General features: G+C 40.7%; 1 protein-coding gene across 1 annotated transcript in view; it reads right to left on the reverse strand.

The window, feature by feature from the left end:
• Positions 1-5,534: 5,534 nt before the first annotated feature.
• Positions 5,535-22,825, reverse strand: part of F5 (coagulation factor V) — a 30,888-nt gene continuing 13,597 nt past the window's right edge. The window contains exons 12-23 of the mRNA XM_083500857.1: positions 22,152-22,311; positions 19,913-20,149; positions 19,254-19,461; positions 17,837-18,016; positions 16,987-17,103; positions 15,961-16,032; positions 14,188-14,282; positions 11,596-11,751; positions 8,701-8,845; positions 8,443-8,591; positions 7,604-7,786; positions 5,535-7,046 (exon numbers count right to left, since the gene is read on the reverse strand). Of these exons, the coding sequence (XP_083356983.1) occupies positions 6,900-7,046; positions 7,604-7,786; positions 8,443-8,591; positions 8,701-8,845; positions 11,596-11,751; positions 14,188-14,282; positions 15,961-16,032; positions 16,987-17,103; positions 17,837-18,016; positions 19,254-19,461; positions 19,913-20,149; positions 22,152-22,311 (1,849 nt within the window). The 3' untranslated portion in view covers positions 5,535-6,899. The remainder of the gene's footprint in view (positions 7,047-7,603; positions 7,787-8,442; positions 8,592-8,700; positions 8,846-11,595; positions 11,752-14,187; positions 14,283-15,960; positions 16,033-16,986; positions 17,104-17,836; positions 18,017-19,253; positions 19,462-19,912; positions 20,150-22,151; positions 22,312-22,825) is intronic.

Genomic DNA, 22,825 nt, shown 5'->3' on the forward strand with positions numbered 1-22,825 from the left:
TCATAATCTAGTGAACTGGGTTTGCTTCCACGCTCCTCGAAATGCAGCTGCTGGGTGACCTTGGGCTAGTCACACTTCTCTGAAGTCTCTCAGCCTCACTCACCTCACAGTTTGTTGTGAGGGAGGAAAGGAAAGGAGATTATTAGCTGCTCTGAGACTCCTTAAGGGGAGTGAAAGGCAGGATATCAAGTCCAAACTCTTCTTCTTCTAGGTTGTATTCCAATAAGTCCTACTCAGAGTAGACCCTAATAAACCCTAATGATGGGCACATCACTCAGTCACCTTGGGCCAGTCACTGTCTCTCAGCCTAACCTACCTCGCAAGGTTATTGTGAGATTAAAATGGGGAGGGGACAACAATCTACACCACCTTTAGCTCCTTTGAAGATAAAGTAGTATATAACTGATAAAAAATTGAATGTCCATTAACTTCAGTGGGTCTACTCTGAGTACAACTAGGTTATATTATTTTATCAAGGATATTGTTGTCCTGTGTATCCTTTAAAGTATCTCTCACACACACAATTAGATAAAAAGCTGTGCCTTAATTAAGCATCTGACCTTGTGGCTGCAGCTGACATGACTTTTAGGTGATGCAATTGTTATCTGAACTTTCAAAAATAAAGAGGCTCTGAATAATATGGTGTCACAAGCACTACCAGTTCTCATGACTGTTTTGCCTGTCACTTTGTAGTTTAGGACCCATTGATCTGACACATTATTTTTGAATCTGTGTCGTCACAATTGATTGCTATCCAGATCTAGAAATAGCAGGAGGGATACTTGAGAATTAGTGTACTAGAAGGTTTCTAGCCACAAGGCTTCCCTTTCTCTTTCATTGCTGAACTTCAACGGAACTTCTGTTATTGAGTTTCATGAGTTTTACCCTGATCCAAGGTCAGATCTAAAAATAGCCTTTGCTCTATAATCAGGGGTCTGCAACCTTTAAGACAAAAAGAGCCACTTGGACTCGTTTTCGAAGGAAAAAAAACCTGGGAGCCGCAAAACCATTGCAACATTTAAAACAAATATATCTCCGGAGCCGCGATCTGACAGCGGGCGGGAAGGTGACGTCGGGACAGTGCGTGACTAACGCACGCACCGCCCCCATGCGACGTCACAGCCAGTACAGCGCCCGCCACAGTGGGGAGTGTCGGGGCGCACAATGCTCCTCCTCCCCTCGCTAGTATCCGCCCCAGAGCCGCGGCAAAGGTGTAAAAGAGCCACATGCGGCTCCGGAGCCGCGGGTTGCAGACCCCTGCTCTATATTAAGGGAAATGTCTACAATATTCAGGATAGGCCCAGGTCTCATACACAGAGGGACCACATTGATATTGACAAACAGTACATTCTTCCTGAGAGCCTCTCAAATGAATGTACACCCCCCCCCCCACCCAGGACTCTTGGGGGCTTTAAAAGGCCCTGCTACAAGGAGTGGAAAGGGTTCAGGAAACAGGGCTGCTTCTGTGTCCTGCCTAGATTAGTCTATACTACATCATGTAAGGAACTTCTCCCCTCTGAAACTTTGGGGAGCCTGAGTCTTCATCAACCTAATAACATAATCTGGATCCCTCTCTCAGTTGAATTTTGCATGAAGTACAAAGTCAGAGTGAAGTCACCGCAGAACCTATCTATTTCACCAGAGTAAACCAGTTTCAGTTATTGCTGAAGGTGCTCTCAAAGCACGTTGTAGCAAGCATCATACACGAGGCTGTTTCTGCCTAATGACTAAGCATGGTCTTTTGAAATTTCAGGTGTAGTCACCCAGGAATCACCTTATTCCACATAAGATCAGCTGAATGTATTGCAAAAGACAGGGCCAACAGACAGAAAGGGAAAATAACATTTCCTGGCTATAGTGTACCTGTATTGTAAAGAGCTCCTGATTTAATTAAGATGTGAGCTAACGGGGGACACTATTAGAAAGTTTAAAATGCTGGCCTAAATTAAGCTACATAAATTCTAAACAGAATAATCAATGATACAATATTGCATTAATTATAAAGTACTAAAATTATTTGTATTAAAATTATCATGCAAATACTGAGCTACCTGGATGTCAGCAACTGAATACTGTGGGATTTCCAAGTAAACATGAATATAATAATAGTAATAATAATAATAATTTATTATTTATACCCCATCCATCTGGCTGGGCTTCCCCAGCCACTCTGGTCGGCTTCCAACAAAATATTAAAATACAGTAATGCATCAAACATTAAAAGCTTCCCTAAACAGGGCTGCCTTCAGGTGTCTTCTAAAAGTCTGGTAGAATTGTGTTGTAGGTCTCAAACTCAATTTCTCACCTGTGAAATGAGACTATTTTTAGCCAAATCATTTCTGCTACTATGAGGAGGGATTAAAGAAAAGATATGAAAAGCTTGCTTCATTTTCATTAGCATATTTTATGGGAGTGAAGAAATTGCAATGAAATTCTTTTGCCAAGGTGTGCTCATGGACCACACAGATACAACAAAGCAGAGCTGTAGCTCCTTTCTTTACTTTTGCAGGTTTCTCTTCCTTGCATCCTAGGATTTCCCTCTGCTATGTCAACCTGAGTTATCTGCATTGGTAAAGGCAGGCGACCCCTACAAATAGCTGGATGTCAGAGGCTAAGCTAGGATCATTGCTGATTGTTTAAGACCAATACAATGTTATTTGCCAAAAGTGAAATGGAAAATAAAATCCAGTTTAAATAAAGTACAATGAATACAGGAAGAATAATATTCATATGGTAAGCATATGAGCTGGCTGTGTGCAGGAACTCTGAACAGAAAAACATAATATTGTTGCAACCCAGAGTTTGAGTCAGATGCTTTGAAGTAAACTCATCCTTCACAGTTATAAGAAATAACAACAATGAATGATTTGTTTAAAATCTAACATGCTTGATAAAGTGAATCAGATGCATCTAGCAGTAGTCAGCTTGGCAAAAAACTTCAGATTTTTAAAAACAACCACTGCCTCAGATTAGATCTAATTAAGCACTTATCCAGTTTTCTATGACTTTGGGCCAAATTGCATGAAAGTCATGATGAGATTTCTAAAAATTCTTTTTATTTCATTCAAAGCAGATGTAGGCTGAAATTGATCAAGGTTTAATCCTTCCCCCCACTACCTTTTGCCCTATAGAAATTGCTCCCCACTTCTAAATTGATGTTAGCCCATGTGGGGCTTCCCCACTCCTCAACTAGAACTAATAGCAGCTTTGCGATAACACTGGTCAACAACAAATTTGTTGTCTGCGTTTTTTCAGCTGATTTAGGATTAATCTGATGCACTGAATCCCAAAATCACATTGGTTTTGCTCAATCAGGTCAAGTTTTTGAGCTATGGCCACATGTCGTTTTTTACGTTTTTGTTCACATGTACGCTTGTGTGGAGCATTTTAGAAGACGTTTGTGGGGGTAAAATGCCATGTCAAATAATTGTTTTGATTGGAAATGATTATTTTAATGACAAGAAGTATTCAGGTCCGATAGTTTTGGGTGATTATGTCGAAAAGGGATCAGTTTGAAGTCATAAAACCTCGAAATCTTCCATAAATTGGTCCAGCAAAGCATAAAGTTGGGGGGTCAAAACTAAGTTAATGGGGCAGCCGCCCCACGAAGTATCCTGAGCTTCAATCAGCACGTCGTCCTGTAGCTCATTGTGATGAAATTCCAGTGCCTATCTTCGGAGAACTTCCTGACATTAGTGACGAAGATGCCTCCAGTGTTGAAGGACATGAAGAAGAAGTGGTTCTTGAAGATGATGCTCCACATCCATTTTCCCAAAAGGAGTTGAATGATCTAGTTCACGACCTCAGCTTGTCAAAGGACTGTTGGCATCCAGATTGAAGGAAAAAAACCTCCTCTCTGACAGTGCTCGCATCAGCTTTTTGCGCAACAGGCATCAAGAGTACCTCTGTTTTTTCTCAGAAGAGAAGGACTTGGTGTACTGCGCAGATATTGTGCAGCTTCTGCTCAAGCTAGGAGTGCCACAGTACGAACCCAAAGATTGGAGATTGTTCATTGACAGCAGCAAGCGATCACTGAAATGTGTTCTGCTACACAACGGCAACCAGTTTGCCTCTATACCCCTGGCTCACTCGAGTACACTGAAGGAGAAGTATGAAGCGGTGAAGTATGTGCTGGAGAAAATTGGTTATGATCAGCATAAGTGGTTTATTTGTGTTGACCTGAAGATGGTGAACTTTTTGTTGGGACAACAGTCTGGCTTCACCAAGTACCCATGTTTTCTGTGCATGTGGGATAGTAGGGACCGTGCTCAGCATTACACGAAGAAGGACTGGCCTGTGCGGGAGGAATTGGTGCCTTGCAAAGAAAGGAACGTCATCAACGACCCTCTGGTGGACAGAGACAGAATACTCTTCCCACCGCTGCACATCAAGCCCGGCTTAATTAAGTAGTTCACCAAGGCTCTGGACAAGGATGGTGACTGCTTCATTTACTTGTGCCAGGCTTTTCCAGGATTGACCATGAAGAAGTTGAAAGCTGGCATCTTTGACGGTCCTCAGATCCGTCAGCTCATCAGAGACCCAAAGTTTGGAAACTCAATGAACGAAGTGGAACTGGAAGCATGGAAGGCATTTGTTCTGGTAGTGAAGAACTTTCTAGGCAACAATAAGGCCAGAAACTACGCAGAACTTGTCAACAACATGCTGACTGCTTTCTGAAAGAGATGGAGACCAGGTATCAGGGTTGCTGGGACGCAGTCATGATGGCTGACTACTGTTGGACTCTGAAGAGAGACCTCCGTGCTGCTGAGCATTCCAGGAGTTCCAAGAAACAGAAGTTCAAGCCCTGAAGTTTGAAAAATGGTGAAGCAACATGCAATTTACGTGTACTTACCTTTATCAATGCCCACCATTCAGTTTACAGAAAACCTGACCTGATGGAGAGAAACGGATGCCATTTCCTGATTCAGCAGTGCAAAAATACCCTAAATCAGTTGTAGAAATCTAGACAACATTCAAAAAGTCAAAAAATTATTGCCCAGTGTAATTGATTTTAGTTGGGGAAACAGTGTAGGGGAATGGAGTCAAATGCCTCCAATAGCACCAGTGACTGGATCCTATTCAGGCCCTTCCCCAGTTGATTTTATACTTTAAAAAGAAGTAGTAAATGTCTCCTACATCAGATATAGTTTGGGCCTTTGTTCCACAGCAGGAAAGAATGAAACAACATTTGCTATCCATGGGCGAAGGATGGGGAATCTGTGCTGCCTCCAGATTGTGCTGGACTCCAAATCCCATCCAGCAGCAAGTATGGCCAGTGTTCAGAGATGATGGGATCTGAACTTAAGTTCCTGCACCCAGGCTGCAAACTTTACTCATTGCACCACACTGGCTGAGCCATGATTTTAGTGTTCTTGAACTAACTCCTTTCTAGCATTTCCCCTCATACAGTGTCAGTTTTGTTATACAGAAATAAGAATACAGCCCATTTTCTTTGCCTCTTAGTAACAGTCCAAAGGTCTTCCAGATCAGTGATTTTCAAAGTTGTTGGAATAAATGGGAGCTGCCACCAAGTGTGCTTTTTACACATTAGATATGCATTGTTTTGCATTTTATTCAGAAAATATGAATTAACATCATGAAACAGATCCTGAAAAAGTGTTAAGCATCTTGCAGAAAGATTTATCACCCGCTTATGAATTTCAGTGTTAATCCACCTCCAAAGCCATGGAAGGAAGACCTAACCATAAATAGTTAGCAAAATACATGACTGTGCATTTGGAGACATACCTTACATAACCATTTCTACTTATCTTAAATCATTTTCTAATATGCGTTTCAAGTTCTTTTAAACGCTTTCCCCACAAACAATGAAGTCAATAATTGTTGGAAGCACAAACATCTAGATGATATGAAAAATCACAGAACTCTACAATTCTTTGATTTCCTACTTATCTTTGGGAACTACCCTTTTCACTTTGAAACTCATCTGAGATAATGTAGAACCAATGGCGGTGTTTGTCTACTTAGATCAGTTATACTGACAAATGTTGTGAATGTTCATTTATCGGCAGCAGCAGGGATGGCTTTTGTGAAGAATCAGAACAGGAGTTACCAACGTGGCACCTGTGGCTGAAGTGGAGCTCCTGAGGTCTTGCCCAGGTGCCCCCTCTGAGCTGTCTCCTTGGTCATAAGGGTGTTTACCTTTCCTCTCCTTAGGGAGGAAGTTGAAAGAGCAACGCTGTTCCCCACTTCTCTTTCAGCTCTATGCCCTTTCCAAGGCTGAAATTAATTCTGCTAGATCCAACTTCTATCCAAGTCCCATAGTAAGGGAAATATGTGCACTATCTTTATGTCTCTCATGGAGGTGGGGTGTGATCCGCAGAGGAGAAATGAAAAGTGGGTGGTGTTGATAGCACAGTCTCAAAAATCCAAATGTGCCTTCAGGCCTACAAACGTTGGTGACCCCTGAATTAGAAGATGACCAACTAACCTCCCCTGAAGGAATGGCTCTTCAGAATCCTTTGGTAAACAAAGCTCATACGTCTGCTGACAGCTCACTGATCAGAGACTCCTGACCCCACTCCTCATTCCCGCTCTTACTATCTGGTTTAAGCATGCTGTTCTGAGCATGGAAGAGGGAAGGTAGGAAGTACAGAAGACGGCAAAGGCAATGATGGTAATACATTAAGATATCTATTCACAGTGATAATGGAAAATACAATTGCTTGTTTATCTTATGCATTCACAGTACTTAAATAGGTATGAATGTCTTTTAATTGAATTTTCAAAGCTATTCCAATCCACAGCTTAAAGTGCTTTGGATACGGACCCTATAATCACCCTAAAAGAGTTTTTTGTTCTGGTTTCCCCTTTTACGACATCTGGTAAGCAAGCTTAAAGGCTGTGGGGCTTTCAGTATGAGAGTCTTCTGTTCAGCCCTAAAACACATCACAACCAAAGAGTTCTATCCGAAGTACAATACTCAGATTCCATGTTTTTGGAACGACACGAAGGAATCGGGAAAATATCGGTGGCCTGAAGTAGTTCTTGACTAGGCCACCACTGTTAATGTTACCTGTGAACACCTGAAAACAAGCATAACAAAATGAGTGGACAAAAGTGCAGAATGAATGCACAATGAGTAGACAAAAGGTTGGACTAACATATTCCCACAATGGCACATAATATCTAAGTTCATATAAACCTGTGCAGTCCCTTATGTGTCAGGCCATTGGGCCATCCTTTGAGTCCACGGCAAACACTGTACCTATTATGATTCTCTAAGTTCTCAGGCAGATTCCAGTCCCCACAGTGTGGTAGGGGGATCCACTACACATTAGAATTTGGACCTAAGGCCTCTAGCTTTTGATCTTTACAATAAAAACACTGTTCGGATATGTAGCTCCAGTATTTTATTCCACGTTACACAAGCCATATCTAATGATCACTGGTCCCTATATTGCTTGTAAGAACTCTAAATCCTTGGTGAAGCAAAATGATTTGGCAGTATAGAGTCACTGAGTCAAACCTGGCAAATCAAGACTGTTAAAGGAGACCTCAGTAGTAGGGGAGAGTGGCCAACATTTTTAATGCTTATCATAAATGAAAATAATAAATAGGGAGGGGGAGGAAGAATTGGTACCTTTTCCATGGAAGTTGAATCATTCATGTAAGGCTTCCACACTGAACCATCATCACTGTAGAGGATGGAAAATGTCTTCACATACATTTCACTGTACATTGATTTAGCTCCTTGTGTTATGATGGCTGTTATCTTCTTAGGTTGAAGGAGATCAATCTGCAGCCATTGTTGGTTGTTGTTAGACTGTAAAATTAATGAGAACAATAATAACACTGAGTTGTGCAAGTTCACTGGTGAATATCCAATACTTGCAAATCTTTAACTGAGTTCTACAGAAGTGCACAGGGTCACTGAACACTGGACGAAGACTCTAAAATAGCCAAGTGTTTAGCATCCTTCCATGTGTTCTTTATTTAATTATATGCATTAGTTGACCTACAATCAAAATAATTTGTGAAGTGGAAGCAATTCAAAGAAAATAAAACACAGTTGTTAAAAGAAAGCAATGAAAAATTTAAAGCTAAATAACCAACACTTCATTCAAGCACAATTCCATATATGTCTGCTCAGAAGTAAGTCCTATTAAGCTCAGTATTCCAGGGTTAAGTGTGTATATTAATCAAGGATATCACCTGCAGGCATTACAGCTGCTGATCCTGTGTACACTGGAGTAGATCCAATGACTTCAAGCTACAGGTATTATTATTTTTTAACGGAGTTCATTCACTAGCACTAGCGCTAACTTCTTTCTTCTTTTTCTGTTGATTTCTTTATATGGTATTTTAATATGATGGTTAGCTTGTGTGCGACCCTGATTATTTCATTTTTACTCTACTTTTACATTATTTAAAAAAAAACAACAACTGCAGAAGCTTCGATTTTGCAGCTTTTGTCTTTACCTTTGCTTGCCAGGCATTCATCTTCCCTTTGAGATTGAGGCGGGCAAGAGATGGCTCCCATGAACCCAACCAAGTCTTCTTATAAGAAGAGGCTGTAATTTGCACGTTCTTGATAGCCACACTTTCCATTCCCAACGGCATAAAGCAATCTATCATAAAAAATATGGACACATCCTGGTTAGATCTCCTAAGCAACAGTATGGTTTACAGCAAAGATGTACACACAGAAAGGCCTCAGCTGCAGGATCCAGGTCTTACCTTCTGTATCACAACCCAGGAGTTCCATACGAAGAGTAGGCCTGTTATAGAACTTGGTTGGATACACCCTAATATACCTAGCAACAAGAGGAGGGTCAATGAGGTTTTCTTTTATTCCATGGGCATCTGAATTCCCTTCAAAAACCTAGTGGAAACAAAAGAGCTCTGTAAGTAACTCTGCGGTATTTGTTCATGGATAAGTGTCTCTTATATGGATTCTGCCCATTTGCCTGTTCAGACCCAGAAACCTCCCCCCTAAATAAATTCACACTTGACTCAAATTTTAGTTTTGGTTTTTGGCAGAATTTAGGCCCAACTTTATTGATTACAGAAAGTGATTGGTTGCATAGGCTCTGGTTCGACTAGCTCCCTGCCATGCAGGTAGTGCTGACCCAGGGTTCCAGCATATGTCAGCCAAGGGTGAACACCTGGATAAGCGAAAAGTTGGGAACGGACTATGTCCGCCACACAAATGTCCCCCTGGACTCAGGCACGGGCACAACCCCCTCTCAGGGGTGGACCAAACCATTTGAGTCCCTGGATTCCTTTCACAGAATACGCTTCACATAGGAATGGCGAGAGTCTTCTCCCATCCCTATCACCTAAACCAGAGCCTATCCGCAACCCTACAAGTTGTGACGATTTGTTACACAGCAGGCGAAACACAAATGGCAACAGCCAATCAGCCAAGTGGGGGAAATTCCTGCCGTGCCTCTGTCCCAACGACAGATGACACACAACGGCATAGCAAGGTCAAGCGCAAAAGCCCTAAAAGTAGGGAGAGGTGGGCGGGTGTTCCGAATGCACAAGCCGAAAGAGGAAGCTCTGGGTCACGTGCATAGGTATAAATAGGTCCCTCGAACCGTTTGGACTGTGTCCCATTGGCCAGATTGCACCTAGCTACGAGGGACCTACCAATCGGGTGTTGTGGCTGACAAATCTTGCCCACCCACAACAGAGGGGATCGGTTTCCAGGTCTCACCGCAACATGTACCCTCTTTAAGGGAGGACAGGATTTCTATACAATTTCTCGGGCTAAAAAAGATGGACCATAACAGCCCTGAACCAATTTTTATTCCAGTTTACCATGCATAATAAATGGTGGCTCTCTAGGTGGAGATGTGTTTCAGAAGATGCACCCAGCCAGTTCAGTGGGGACTGGATGAGAATTGCAATATGAATGGAGATATACATGTCAATGCACATTTATATCCTCATGGGCTACATGTGGAAAAGGTTACTTTCATGTGGTCATATATGTTTAGCACTGGCATCTAGCATTCATATAAGTTTAGCATTTGTATTCTCATATTTATTTATTATTACGTTTACATCCCACCTTTCCTTCAAGGAGCTCAAGGTGGCATACTTGGTTCTCTGTCTCACTGTGATTTTTAATTTTTTATTTATTTCTATACTGCTATATTATTTTTAAAAATCAACGTGGTTTACAGTTATACCTATATGCAATAAGACATGTAAAAATTTAAAATCAGAGACCATCAACTAACTTTTTCTTAATTACCTGCATAAGACTAGCAGCACAGAAAAGTTTTCAACAGGCATTTTAAGGTTGAAACTAGAGGTGCCTGCTGAATCCCTATTGGCAGAGCATTCCACAGGACTAGGCTGATCAAACTAAAGGATCTATTTTGTGCTGATGTCAAATGAGCCTTGCCATCTCAAGTGGCGCTCCTGCAAATGTTCGCAGTGATCAAGCTGGGATATTAAGGTTTAGGCCAGGGGTCTGCAACCTTTAAGACAAAAAGAGCCACTTGGACCCGTTTCCAAAGAAGAAAAAACTGGGAGCCGCAAAACTCGTCATTATAAAAATAACTTTTTTGTCACTTTTTATTATTATTTATTTGTTTGACCCCTCAGAATTACTCCTCCTCATAGAAATAAACGTTAAATTAACAAGTTACCTGTGTGTGTGTGTGTGTGTGTGTGTGTGTGTGTGTGTGTGTTCTTCACTCCCCTTTCAATGCAGTGACCAGCGTACATGCCCCTTACAATGTAGCGGGCGGGCGGGAAGGTGACGTCAGGACAGTGCATGACTAACGCACGCACCGCCCCCATGCGACGTCACAGCCAGTACAGCGCCCGCCACAGTGGGGAGTGCCAGGGTGCAAAATGCGCCTCCTCCCCTCGCTAGTATCTGCCCCAGAGCCGCGGCAAAGGTGTAAAAGAGCCACATGCGGCTCCGGAGCCGCGGATTGCAGACCCCTGGTTTAGGCAATTCCTATGGTACTCTAGACCTAAATTAAAGCAAGCAGACTCTGTAGTAGATGCACAGTCAGTGCAGGTATTTTTACAATGGTGTTTCCAAATAAAAAATAAAATAAAATAAAATTATTATTACCCCACCCATATTCCAACACACATAAAAATAATAAAATATCAAACATTAATAGTAACAATCGGATCCTATAAAAAAGTCACAATAACTTTAAAATAAACAATTTATATAAAATAAAGCAATATTCAATAATCCATTAGAATCCAACAGTAAACAGTAAAATTAAACATCAGCAAATAATAATTTAACAGTCTGCACTTATCAATTACAATAAAGAACAGGTAGCAGAACAGGTCTCTTATAAAGGCTCCCAGGGCTGGAGGGTGGAGCAAGGCAGGTGAAAAAGCTAACCTCAAAACACTGTAAAGTAGATTAGGCGGCAAGACTGGCCCAAGGTCACCCACTAAGCTTCACGTTTGAATGGAAATTTGAACCCTGATCTCCTTTGTCATAGTCCAGGAGTCTAACAGTAACAACTGCACCACATTGGCTCTCTTTATATTAATCTACATTATCCCTTGAGCAAAAACTTCAACGCCTGCTGCCTTTTTTTTCCTCAAGTGGAAAACAGGGACAAGTACAGTAAATATACACACCTTCTGTGTCCCTAAGTGATTCCCTTTAAAAGCAACCCATTTTCTTCCATCTTTGCTGTAGGCAATGACGTACTCCATTGTATACAAGGAACGCATTAACTGCTTGGCTCCTTGGGTCTGAATGCCTGTGATTAGAACCTGGTTTTCTAGGTCCACCTATACAGGAGCAAAACAGTAGATCCATATAAGTGCAGTTTCATTGGAAAGGTATCCTCTTTGTGAGAAAGACAAGTGTGATTTTGGCACATGCACACGTAAAACTCCATGGTATACGTGTATGTTGTGACAGCCAGATTATTTTTATTTTTCAATGTTCATTTTTTCATATAATATGCAGCTTTATTGTTTTTCTTTCTGTCTGTAATGATGCTACTGAGAAAGACAAAAACATATGCAAGATAATTAGGATCTGGGGCCCCTTCCAGATCACTGGGCCCCAGTAATTTGTACCAGCTCCCCGCTGCTGTCCTTGTCAGCCTTGGTGCTCATTATGCTATTGGGGAAATCATACACAATCCCACCTTTGATACTGTTTGTGCCAGCAAATGTTTTGGGGCAGTCACACTGTTTCATTTCCAATCAGTGCACACAGAATACAGGACATCCACCACAGAAGACAGTTCCACTAGGCAGGCATGGCCAAACTTGGCCCTCCAGATGTTTTGGGACTACAACTCCCATAATCCCTTGCTAACAGGACCAGTGGTCAGGGATGATGGGAATTTTAGGCCCAAAACATCTGGAGGGCCAAGTTTGGCTGTACCTGCACTAGTGCTTCAATAAACTACCTGCCTAGGATGGCTAAAACAAGACTTTTTAAGAGCAAGGTACATTTCCTTAGAAGTTTATACAGTCCTACTTTAGAGTTAAGCAATTTGGGGCACTTGAAATAAGTAAAATCAAGAGTCTCATGCAGGACAAAAAACCCCATACCAAAACTGGAAAAACATTTGGCATCTGCATGATTGCACAGTGATAGGAATATATAACTTGATACAGCAAAGATCTTCTGACCTTCTGAAGGCCCTGAACCGTTTTGTAGCAAGGGGCAAACAGAGAGCAAGTCAGAAGTAGAAAACAACACTTTTGTTGATAGGTCATATTTTCCTTTAAAATCATATTTTCCTTCTAAGTTCTGGGGGCATTGTCTTTTATTTTTGTTCTTTCAGTAGTGGTACTATTTACCAGTACAAAAGCCCTTTCTCTAGATATTCAGAATTCAAACAAACAGTATTAAGTGACCTTTCTACCCTAGCTGATGAAGCAGGAGAAGTGTGCCAAAAAGTTAACTATTGCCCTAAGCACACAAGCAAGCCCTCAGATGGACCTCAAATCTCTCTCTGTCTCAGCCATGAACTTCAGAAAGATGTTTCAAAACATTCGTAGCCACTACAATAGGCTTAATCTTTTCTTTTTCAAAGATGACACAGAACTGCAGAGTTGAGAAGATTACAGATCACAGGGCCTATAGGTCAATCCCCTATTCCCAGACCCAAAGAACTTTTAACCCACTGATTGTTATCTCATCACAAACAACCTATTGGGCCACCAGATGACTCACACAAGACTGTCAAGAAGCCACACAGGCCCAGCCAGGCATCTTTAGGCAGTTTGGCCTGACACCAAACATGGCAATCCATCAGATTATATTGATACAAATCCACATCACCCAGCATCTCATCTCAGATTGAAGATGTCCCTGATACCTTCAAAGAAGAGGGAAGGTATAAGCTTTCCAAAGCTCATAAAAGCAAAATATGACCCCAACAGTCTCAAATGGAAGAATATGAATTTTTTTAAAGCCCCACAAATTTAAGAACAAGCCCATCAAAGTCCAGTGTCCTGTTCTGACAGGCCAGCCAGATGCCTGTAGGAAGCCCACAAGCAGCACTGGAATGCGAGAGCGGTCCCCACATTTGTGACTCCTAGGAACTGGTATTCAGAGGCATGATGTCCTGCATGGTAGTGATGGAACATTTGTTTAATCCTCTTATAAAGCAATCCAAGTTGGTGGTGCCTTTACATTTTCTGAAAGTGAATTCCAGAGTTTAGCTTTGCATGAAAATCTAATTTATTTGGTCTGTCCTGATTCTTCCATCATTTAGCTTTATTGGACAGTCCTGTGAGTTCTGGTATAATGAGAGAAAATTTCACCACGTTCTGCACACCATGCATTATCTTATAGACCTCTGTCATGCCCTACCCCTCGCTCTGCTTTTTATTTAACCTGAAAAGGCCCAATTGTTGCCAACTTTTCTCATAGGGGAGTTGTTCCAGCTCCTTAATCATATTGCATGCTCTTTTCTGAACATTTCCCATTTTTGCAGTTACAAGAGATGTTTAATAAATCTATCCTACACTGTTTCAGGCACAACAATGCTCTTTGGCCTGCAACTTTATCCATCAGGCTATTCCAGAAGTTCAAAGCTAAAGGACCTTCTGATGTCTAGTCTATTGGTTCTTTTACCCACACAGGCCATCATACCTTCCACTCAGCATTTCTTTTTTAAGCTAAAAAAGAAAAGCAAGCTATTTTAAATCAAGTTACTTCAAATCTATACTCATAAAACTGTTTCTGTGATCAAATCATACCTGGATCCAGGGAAGTTCACTTTCGTTCTTCCCAGCGCTCCAAGCATTGTATTTTCCATCATTATTTAATCTTGCCAGTTTAGGCTTCCAGTATCCTGGATAAGACCAAACAGAAAATGTATTGCAAAAGGAAACTGAAAAGCTTAAACGATGCCAGTTTTCAGAACAATTGTTTCAAAAAAGCAGTTTAGTGGTTGTAAACAACATTATTAACAATAAATAAAAGCTATTGAATCCCATTACAAATTACAATAGGCTAACACATTCTAACCCAACAGAACAGCCAAGGTCTTTACCATCCTTTTTTGCATGCTCTTGCGTTTTTGATGGAAACACATTTGAACTGACTGATTCATTCATGACAAGAATGGACAAGATACTAAACATTATCAGTAATACATTTGCAATCTCTAAACAAAATAGTGAGTGAGATTTTTTTTTAAAAAAACAAACAAACCTGCTTTTAGGAGCAGTAAGGTAAAGGACCCCTGACAGTTAAGTCCAGTCGTGAATGACTCTGGGGTTGTGGTGCTCATCTCACTTTACTGGCCGAGGGAGCCAGCATTTGTCCACAGACAATTTTCCAGGTCATGTGGCCAGCATGACTAAGCCGCTTCTGGCGAAACCAGAGCAACGCACGGAAATGCCATTTACCTTCCCGCCGGAGCAGTACCTATTTATCTACTTGACCTGTGTGCTTTCGAACTGCTAGGTTGGCAGGAGCAGGGACCGAGCAACGGGAGCTCACCCCATCACACGGGATTCGAACCACCGACCTTCCAATTGGCAAGCCCAAGGCTCAGTGGTTTACACCACAGCGCCACCCACGTCCCTCTTAGGAGTGGTCTAGAACTTGCTAAAAAAAACATTCTAATGCATTTCAAATGAAAAATTTGCTGTTGCTAATTCATCACCAGCAGGGCAAGTCGTAGGTTGAGATGGCATTTTCAGAACCAATTTATAGAGCTGGTCTTTGCTTTCTAAACCAAACACCATCACAAACCACACTGAATGGCTGAGAAACTGACCTGTCAAATTAGAGCATAGAATAGAATCATAGAATCATAGAGTTGGAATAGACCACAAGGGCCATCGAGTCCAACCCCCTGCCAAGCAGGAAACACCATCAGAGCACTCCTGACATATGGTTGTCAAGCCTCTGCTTAAAGACCTCCAAAGAAGGAGACTCCACCACACTCCTTGGCAGCAAATTCAGAGGCAAGCATAATCTATTTTCATTTTGCAATATGTGGCAAATATTTATGTAATATATTAATCGTGGACTATGGTGAGAAACTAACAAATATGGAAAAAATGGGGTGATGTTTTTTAGAATAATAATTATAATACACCATAAGAGTCTGTACAAATGCCAGGACAATTCACAATTGTTTGTATTTGGAAAAAATTGTGCTGCTGTTGTTGTAATATTGTAAAGATTACAATATTGTAATATTTATAAATATTGTAAATAAAAATATTTAAACAAACAAGTTATATTCAGTCTGTTATATTGCATGCCTACTAATTAGTATATTACCCATCTGTGCTGTCCATTTTGGTACCATGAAAGATAATTTATGTCTACCACAATGGGAAAAAATGGATTTGTTAATGTTGGGCCACCACAGAACGTGGATGTTCATTAAAGCAGTAGTCTATTGTGTAGTGGTTCCATTGCTAGACGCTCCAATTTAAAGTATATCACTTGCAAAGAGACAAAACATATTCAACTTAACGACTTAAATTCCTTCACTTTGAAATTTAACTTACCTATGTAGTTTGAAGCACTGATCTGTGAGTCTTTTATAATGCCACTTGCTAGACCCATGGGCAGCTTGCATCCTATTGAAAGGGATCAAACACATTAGCCCTACCTAAATTCTGGTGCTAGGCAGAGCAATCCTATACCCTAGGTTACACCTGGGGGTGAGATGGAGATGCACCATTGCTATATCTTGTGTGCACTTAGTCTAGGATGGGAAAGAAAAAATACACAGCCAGGCTTTTTTTAAAAAACAACAACAACAGCATAAAAATGGCAGACATGATCCCAGCATCCCTGGAAACTCTGCCAGTACCCACCAAACAGGGCCTGCCCAGTGACAATGGGTTGCATCCAACAAAGTTTTCGTCAAAATAGACTCATTGAAATTAATAGACCTGAGTAAGCCATCTTGATTAATTTCAGTGCATCTACTCTGAGTTGTTAGGATTCTTGCTCCGTGTTTGCAGTCATGGGATTGTTGTCTATCACATGACGGTGTATGTTTACATTCCACAGTGTGGGAAGTGACGGAAACAGGATGTTTTGGTATTACTGTGTTCCGTGAAGTGGGACTATTGTCCTTTGTTCTTTCTCTTTTTGCTGTCTGATGAGAAAGAGGAAGGAGCTAAGTCAGAATGCTCTGAGTGTATTATATGTAAATAAACGTAGATAAGCCAAAATGCTGTGCTACTGAGTTCTGTTACTCAAACTGCAAATAGTCTGCAGGATCGTAAGTGTGCTGATGCCTCTTGGTAACAGTCGCTGTGATGTTTGAGCTGAAGAAAGCATTTGAAGCTCCCGAACGATCGACCAGGAGGGAGAGAACATGCTAGTTAGGCATGTGTCTCTGCCAGGGTCCTACACGCAAGTAGGACGAGCCTAACAGTTGGACCAGTACTGTATTGGATACAAAACAATGCTAATTTACTAGCAATAGCTTGAAGTCCAACTGCACACACACTGCTTCCCAACCATGCAATGACACTTATGTGCCTTGTTTTGTGAGATTCAATATGGTTAAACTCTGTTACCTGTATCTATAACAGTAAAGGAGGCTTGCATTCCTGCTTCCTGATATTCACCGACTTCTGTTTTTAAAAGCCATGTGCCAGCTCCTGACGGTTTCATTTCAACAGTACCAAATGAACCTTCAAAGCAGAAAGGAAATGCATGCACATTTTTGTTAAGCATGCCTAAACTGAAAAATGTGGTCAGAAGATGAGTAGAGCAGCATCATATTAAACCAAAGCCTACTCTGTTTTTTATGATTCTGCACTAACAGGAATTAGACATCAGGTGCAAGGTTCCTGAACTTTCACAAACATCCAGGTTTTTTTGCATTCTCATGCTGTATTTTCACCACATACATTAGGATTTTTGATAAAAATCAATAAAGCAGAGAAGATATGTAGACAAGAACATTTTCTCTTTGCATACTAACCTGTATTCAACCCAGTCTGCAAAGAGAAATGCTTAGCCCGATGTCAAGGTGATTGCAGGTGATTGACAGGTGGTTGGTGCCTGCTCACCTGTCAAAGTGGCCCGTGGTGATGGAGAATATTAGGATCCCGACTACCAGCTGGGTCCAGTTTGTCACCCCTCTTCTTATGTAACCTAAAGGAGTTAGCCAGTGCATCTCAGAAGGCTAATGGAAGCAAAGTGGATTCTATTGCAATAATTTCTCAACTATTTACCATGGAAATCAGGGGTTGTTTATACGCTGATATGGACTGGGTCATTTGTCATTCTTTAAAAAAATATATTCTTTTTTTATTCACATTGATATAACTACTTAAGAATTCTTCAGAGTCATTCCAACACCATAGAGAAGAGCATTTAATTTTCTGACAACAATAAACGGGTCCGTCTGATTATATTTACCAGGAAGAAGAGGGTAGACACCAAGCTGATGATCTTCCCTTCCCTGTTCTGTGAATGTCTGACCGTGGAAATTAACAACATGAATGTCTTTTGGCCCACCCATGTTTATCAAATGCCAGTGGACCTTCTCATCCTTAAACATCCGCAACCCCTGAAGGTGGTATGAAACCCCATTAATAGCTGGAACAAAAAAGAACATGTGATCAGAGATTAAGAAACAGCACACATATCCTTCTGTGGTTGTTTTTTTTTAAAAAAAAACACACGTTTAGATGCATAACTGCAATTTCTATAACTACTTAGTTCTTCAAAGCCTTGACATAGAAGAATATTTCAGCTCCGTGGTTTAATTAAGATAGTATCATGATAGCATACAGTAGTAACCTGGAAATCTAATGGTCTTGTGGCAACATTGGGTAATTTGTTTTTTGCTGTCACCAGGGGCGGCACGTCCTGTTTCACCTCTTTCTCTGAAGCTGCAGAAGCCTCTAATAATCCCCACCACCACTACCTGAAGTTGCTAGTAGCAAATGAAGATTTACAGGCACAACCATCCAAACTGGGAAATGCCAACTGGCTGGTTTTACAAGACAACAATTATGTTGGAAGTTCTAATCACAGAACCACAACACATAGTTTGTCCCTATTTTCTCAATGGAGGCATCACCTTCAAATAATGCACCCAGGAACTGTGCTCCTTGCCACCTGCAATTTTCAAGGGCTTTAGCAAAAGTTAGCTTTACAAATGTCAGGTTGGATGTGGAAAATCAAAATGGATGTAATCCAGTCAGCACTAAATACCTCAAGCCCTCCCAGTTTCAATGGAAAAGAGTTAAATATAAGCTCAAATCCAAGTGGTTTAAAACTTTTTAACTTTTGCTCATTAGTGCCCACTGATGGGATAAACAATGGCTTTGAGAAATATCTCTGCCTTTCGAGTTAAACTTTATTTAAATAGAATAATTCAATTTGAAAGGGAGAGTAAGGATATAGTGTTAAGTTTGAAGAATAAAGAGAAAACCAACTTGTGTATTATGATGTATTAATTATATTTCTCTGTTAACAAAATATTAACAGAATACATTAACATGTATCAAGAGGGGGGCCTTGGAATGAAACAGGAAAATATTTGAAGCAAAATAAGATCAGATGAGTTTGATATTAGTGCAAGGGAATAGTCAGTAGCAGGACTGGTTGTGCTAAAACAATTTGAGACCTCTGATTATAAATCTACTATATTTGAACTCTTGTCAGGAACATGGGAGACAACAGAGAGAGGTAAAATCTCATGTAAGTGTTTTGTGTCTGTAAAATGTTAACATTCTGAAAACATCCCTATCATTTTTCTTCAATATAGTCATAGTTATTATTCGTCATCACTAGGGATCTTATAGTACACAAAGGAAAACATCTATACCAGGAAATTTATGGTGCCTTTTTGCTCCGGAAATTCTCTCAGCATGAGTCTTTCTTTTATATTTATTGAAGTACCAGCTTTTCTCCTCATCAAAGACCATAAAAAGCAGGACAAATTCTCTCATGTCCTTTGGCTTGCTATACTTGTCAAGCATTCCTTTTTGACAGATCAAGACTGGCCCAATCAAGCCAGAGTGAATATCTTTTTCCTACAAAACAAGACAGGAAAGAGGTTCCAAAATTAGTTTCTCAGGTAAATGAATTGCTGCTCTTGTGGTTTATTTGAAAGCATCAGTTCACTTCATTCTGATGCAGATATATTAATATGTAAAAAATTTAAACTGTTTAAATCCTGAATTTTAAATTGCTGTAACCTGTCCTGGGACCAGCTTGTGAAAGGCAAATAATAAACTAAATCATATTAGTAATTCATGAATGTTATAACATGGTCATTTCCACATACACCCATTTAATACACAGGGAATCTCAAATCCAAGATATATCTGAAAAGCAAAAGGCATACAAATTTGGAAGCCAAATTAGCCAACGTGTTCTTCATTACTGTTGAAATAATTCATTTCCCTTTTCTCTCAGAGGATTCCACAGAAGTATTACTGCTTTAAAACAAAAACAAAAACTTTCTGTATTAGATTGCCTTACCGGGTTTACAGCAGAGTAGTAAGCCCAGGATCTACATGTTCTCTGACCTTCTGGAGGTCCTGACCGTTGGGTCACATGCCAGACGTAAGTATAGGTGCCATTTGGCAGGATTGCGTCATCCTCTTTAAACCATTTTGGAGACTGGTCATCATAGCTTCTACCCTCAGAAGACTTTTCATAATAAAGCCCATGGGCATGGAGAGAATATGGCCTGGAGGCCAGATTTTTAAAGTGAATCTATAATAATAATAATAATAATAATAATAATAATAATAATAATAATAATAATAATTTATACCCTGCCCATCTGGGCAGCTCCCAACATCATCATCATCATCATCAAGCGATAAAATATCAAACATTAAAAACTTCCCAAAACAGGGTTGCTTTCAGGTGTCTCCTAAAAGTCAGGTAGTTGTTTACAGTCGTACCTTGGAAGTCGAACAGAATCCATTCCAGAAGTCCCTTCGACTTCCAAAACGTTAGGAAACCAAAGCGCGGCTTCTGATTGGCTGCAGGAAGCTCCTGCAGCCAATCAGAAGCCGTGGAAGCCGTGTTGGATGTTCAGGTTCCAAAGAACATTTGCAGACTTGAACACTCACTTCTGGGTTTGTGGCATTCAGAAGCCAAAATGTCCAAGTACCAAGGCGTTCGGGATCCAAGGGACGACTGTATTTCCTTGACATCTGATGGGAGGGCGTTCCACAGGGTGGGCACCACCACCAAGCAGGCCCTCTGCCTGGTTGAATGGACAGTGATTAGCAGTTATGAAGGTGGAAAACCTCCCTTCCAAAAGCTTAGCTTTCTGGAGTTATCCTAGGTTCAGATTTTGGAGACTACATCTAGTCACATCTAGAACTCCACTCCCATGGGAAAATTTCTTTGAAACTATAGACAGGTTGTGAATGAAAATCTGTCTTGGGATGTACTTATTGTGCACAGCTGTCTGTCTGTACAGATCAACAAGCTGGGCATATGAAATGGTTTAATTATAAATGGTTGTAGCTACCTGTCTTCTGACTGTAACCAAGTTGTTTAATTTAGGAATAATACAAGCTGCCTTGTAGAGAGTCAGACCATTGATCCATCTAGTTCAGTATTGTCTTCGCTACCTGGCAGTAGCTCTCCAGGATTTCAGAAAGGAGCCATTCACAGCCCTACCTGGAATTTAGATTTGCTATGCATTTCTGCTCCCAATCTACGGCACACATAAATTAGTACTACAGTAATCCTACTCTATGTATTCTTAACAAGCTCAGTTCTCTAAGCGTTGATACTCATGTAGTCAAAATCCACACCAAACAATATCTGCAGGCTTGGAGGTAAGTCTTGAAGTTTGCTGAAGTTTAAAAAATTTTTAGAAAAGAATCTAGGAGGGACTCCCCCACCCCAAAAAAGGCCACCAGTCCAATGAGGATTGGACATGCTCAGTAGCCATTGAATGCTAAGTGTCTGTTGGAGGGAAATGGAAAACTGGGAGGAGAGAATGGAACCCTGAAAGAAGACATGGCTGGCTGATTTGAATCATTTCGCTATCGGTTTTGATTTTAAAATGGCAGCATAGATCTAAAATAAATAAATACACGGGCACTGAAAAGGAACACATTACACTGCCGCATTTTGTTGCAGGTCAGTTTGTAGTGCATGAATTTCATTGCTGTCGGTGGAAGTTTCCTTCAACCACGTTTCACACTTTCAAGAGCTGGGGGTAATGAGAAGGAAAGGAAACTCATTTCGCCTTTGCTTTCTGCAGTGGAAAATCTCATAGGAGACAGAAGACTAAGAAACCCTTATGAGTTATACATGTAAATGGACTACAGCAGGGGCAAGAAACCTGTGGTTCTCCAGATACGGCTAGACTCCAAAAGCCATTCATCCCTGACTATTGGCCATACTGACTGGGGCTGATGGAAGTCAAACAAAATCTGGGAGGCATATCACATACCCCCCCCCATGCTATAAGAAGTTCATGCAATATTGTTGCATTCAGAGCACATTGCCGAGTATTGTTCAGGCTGCATTCAAAAGGATTCAGATTTGTTATATACATTTATGCTTCTATTTTCATTAGCAATGCCCATTCCTGAACTCAGCCACAAAAAGACACATGGTCTTTTAGGGAATTTATTTATTTATTTTAACACACCCAAACCAAAATGAAATCCATTTTTTTATTTTGAAGTTATTAAAAAGGGGGGGAATGCCCCCAATTATTCAAAGACTGGGAACATGAACTTACTTGGATGACATCATCCACCTCAGCTCTAATGACAGGACCCAGGATGCCAAGGTGTTCCTCATATTCGCCTGCAGCTTCAGGTGTCCTAAAAGTCTCGTCTTGATAACTTCGGAAAATCACTTTTTTGTACCCTGTCCTGGCTGAGCCACTTTTCACTGTACTGAGGACATGGAAGGAATGAGATGAAGAGACTGTAAATAAACAATACCTTTTTTGTGGGTAAATTTTTAATATCAGTAAGCACTTGGAGACTGAGAAATGCAGAATCAAAGCAAAAGGGCATCTATTTCGGCTCTGTGACTCTGGTCCAATCGGCTCTGTACATTTAAAGGTATATCACACCACTTTAAAGAGTCATGGCTTCCCCCAAAGAATCATGGGAACTGTAGTTTGTTAAGAATGCTGAGCATTGTTAGGTGAACATATTCCTCTCACAGAGCTATAATTGTCAGATTGGTTTAACAGTCAATTCCTATTCCTAGGGAACTTTGAGAATTGTAGCTCACAGGGCCCTTCTGTATAAACAGGGTGAGATTTACCCAACTCCTTATTTGTTGCCGTTGTAGGCAGAAACTAAAAATCATTTTTCTTTGAATGACTACTGCTGTTGTTTTTAACTTGATTGCTGTTTTTTAGTGTGTTTTTTAGGATGGCATGGCTCACATGAACATTTT

The sequence above is a fragment of the Podarcis liolepis genome (assembly GCF_965112155.1).
Source record: "Podarcis liolepis genome assembly, chromosome: 4".
Taxonomy (NCBI): Eukaryota; Metazoa; Chordata; class Lepidosauria; order Squamata; family Lacertidae; genus Podarcis; species Podarcis liolepis.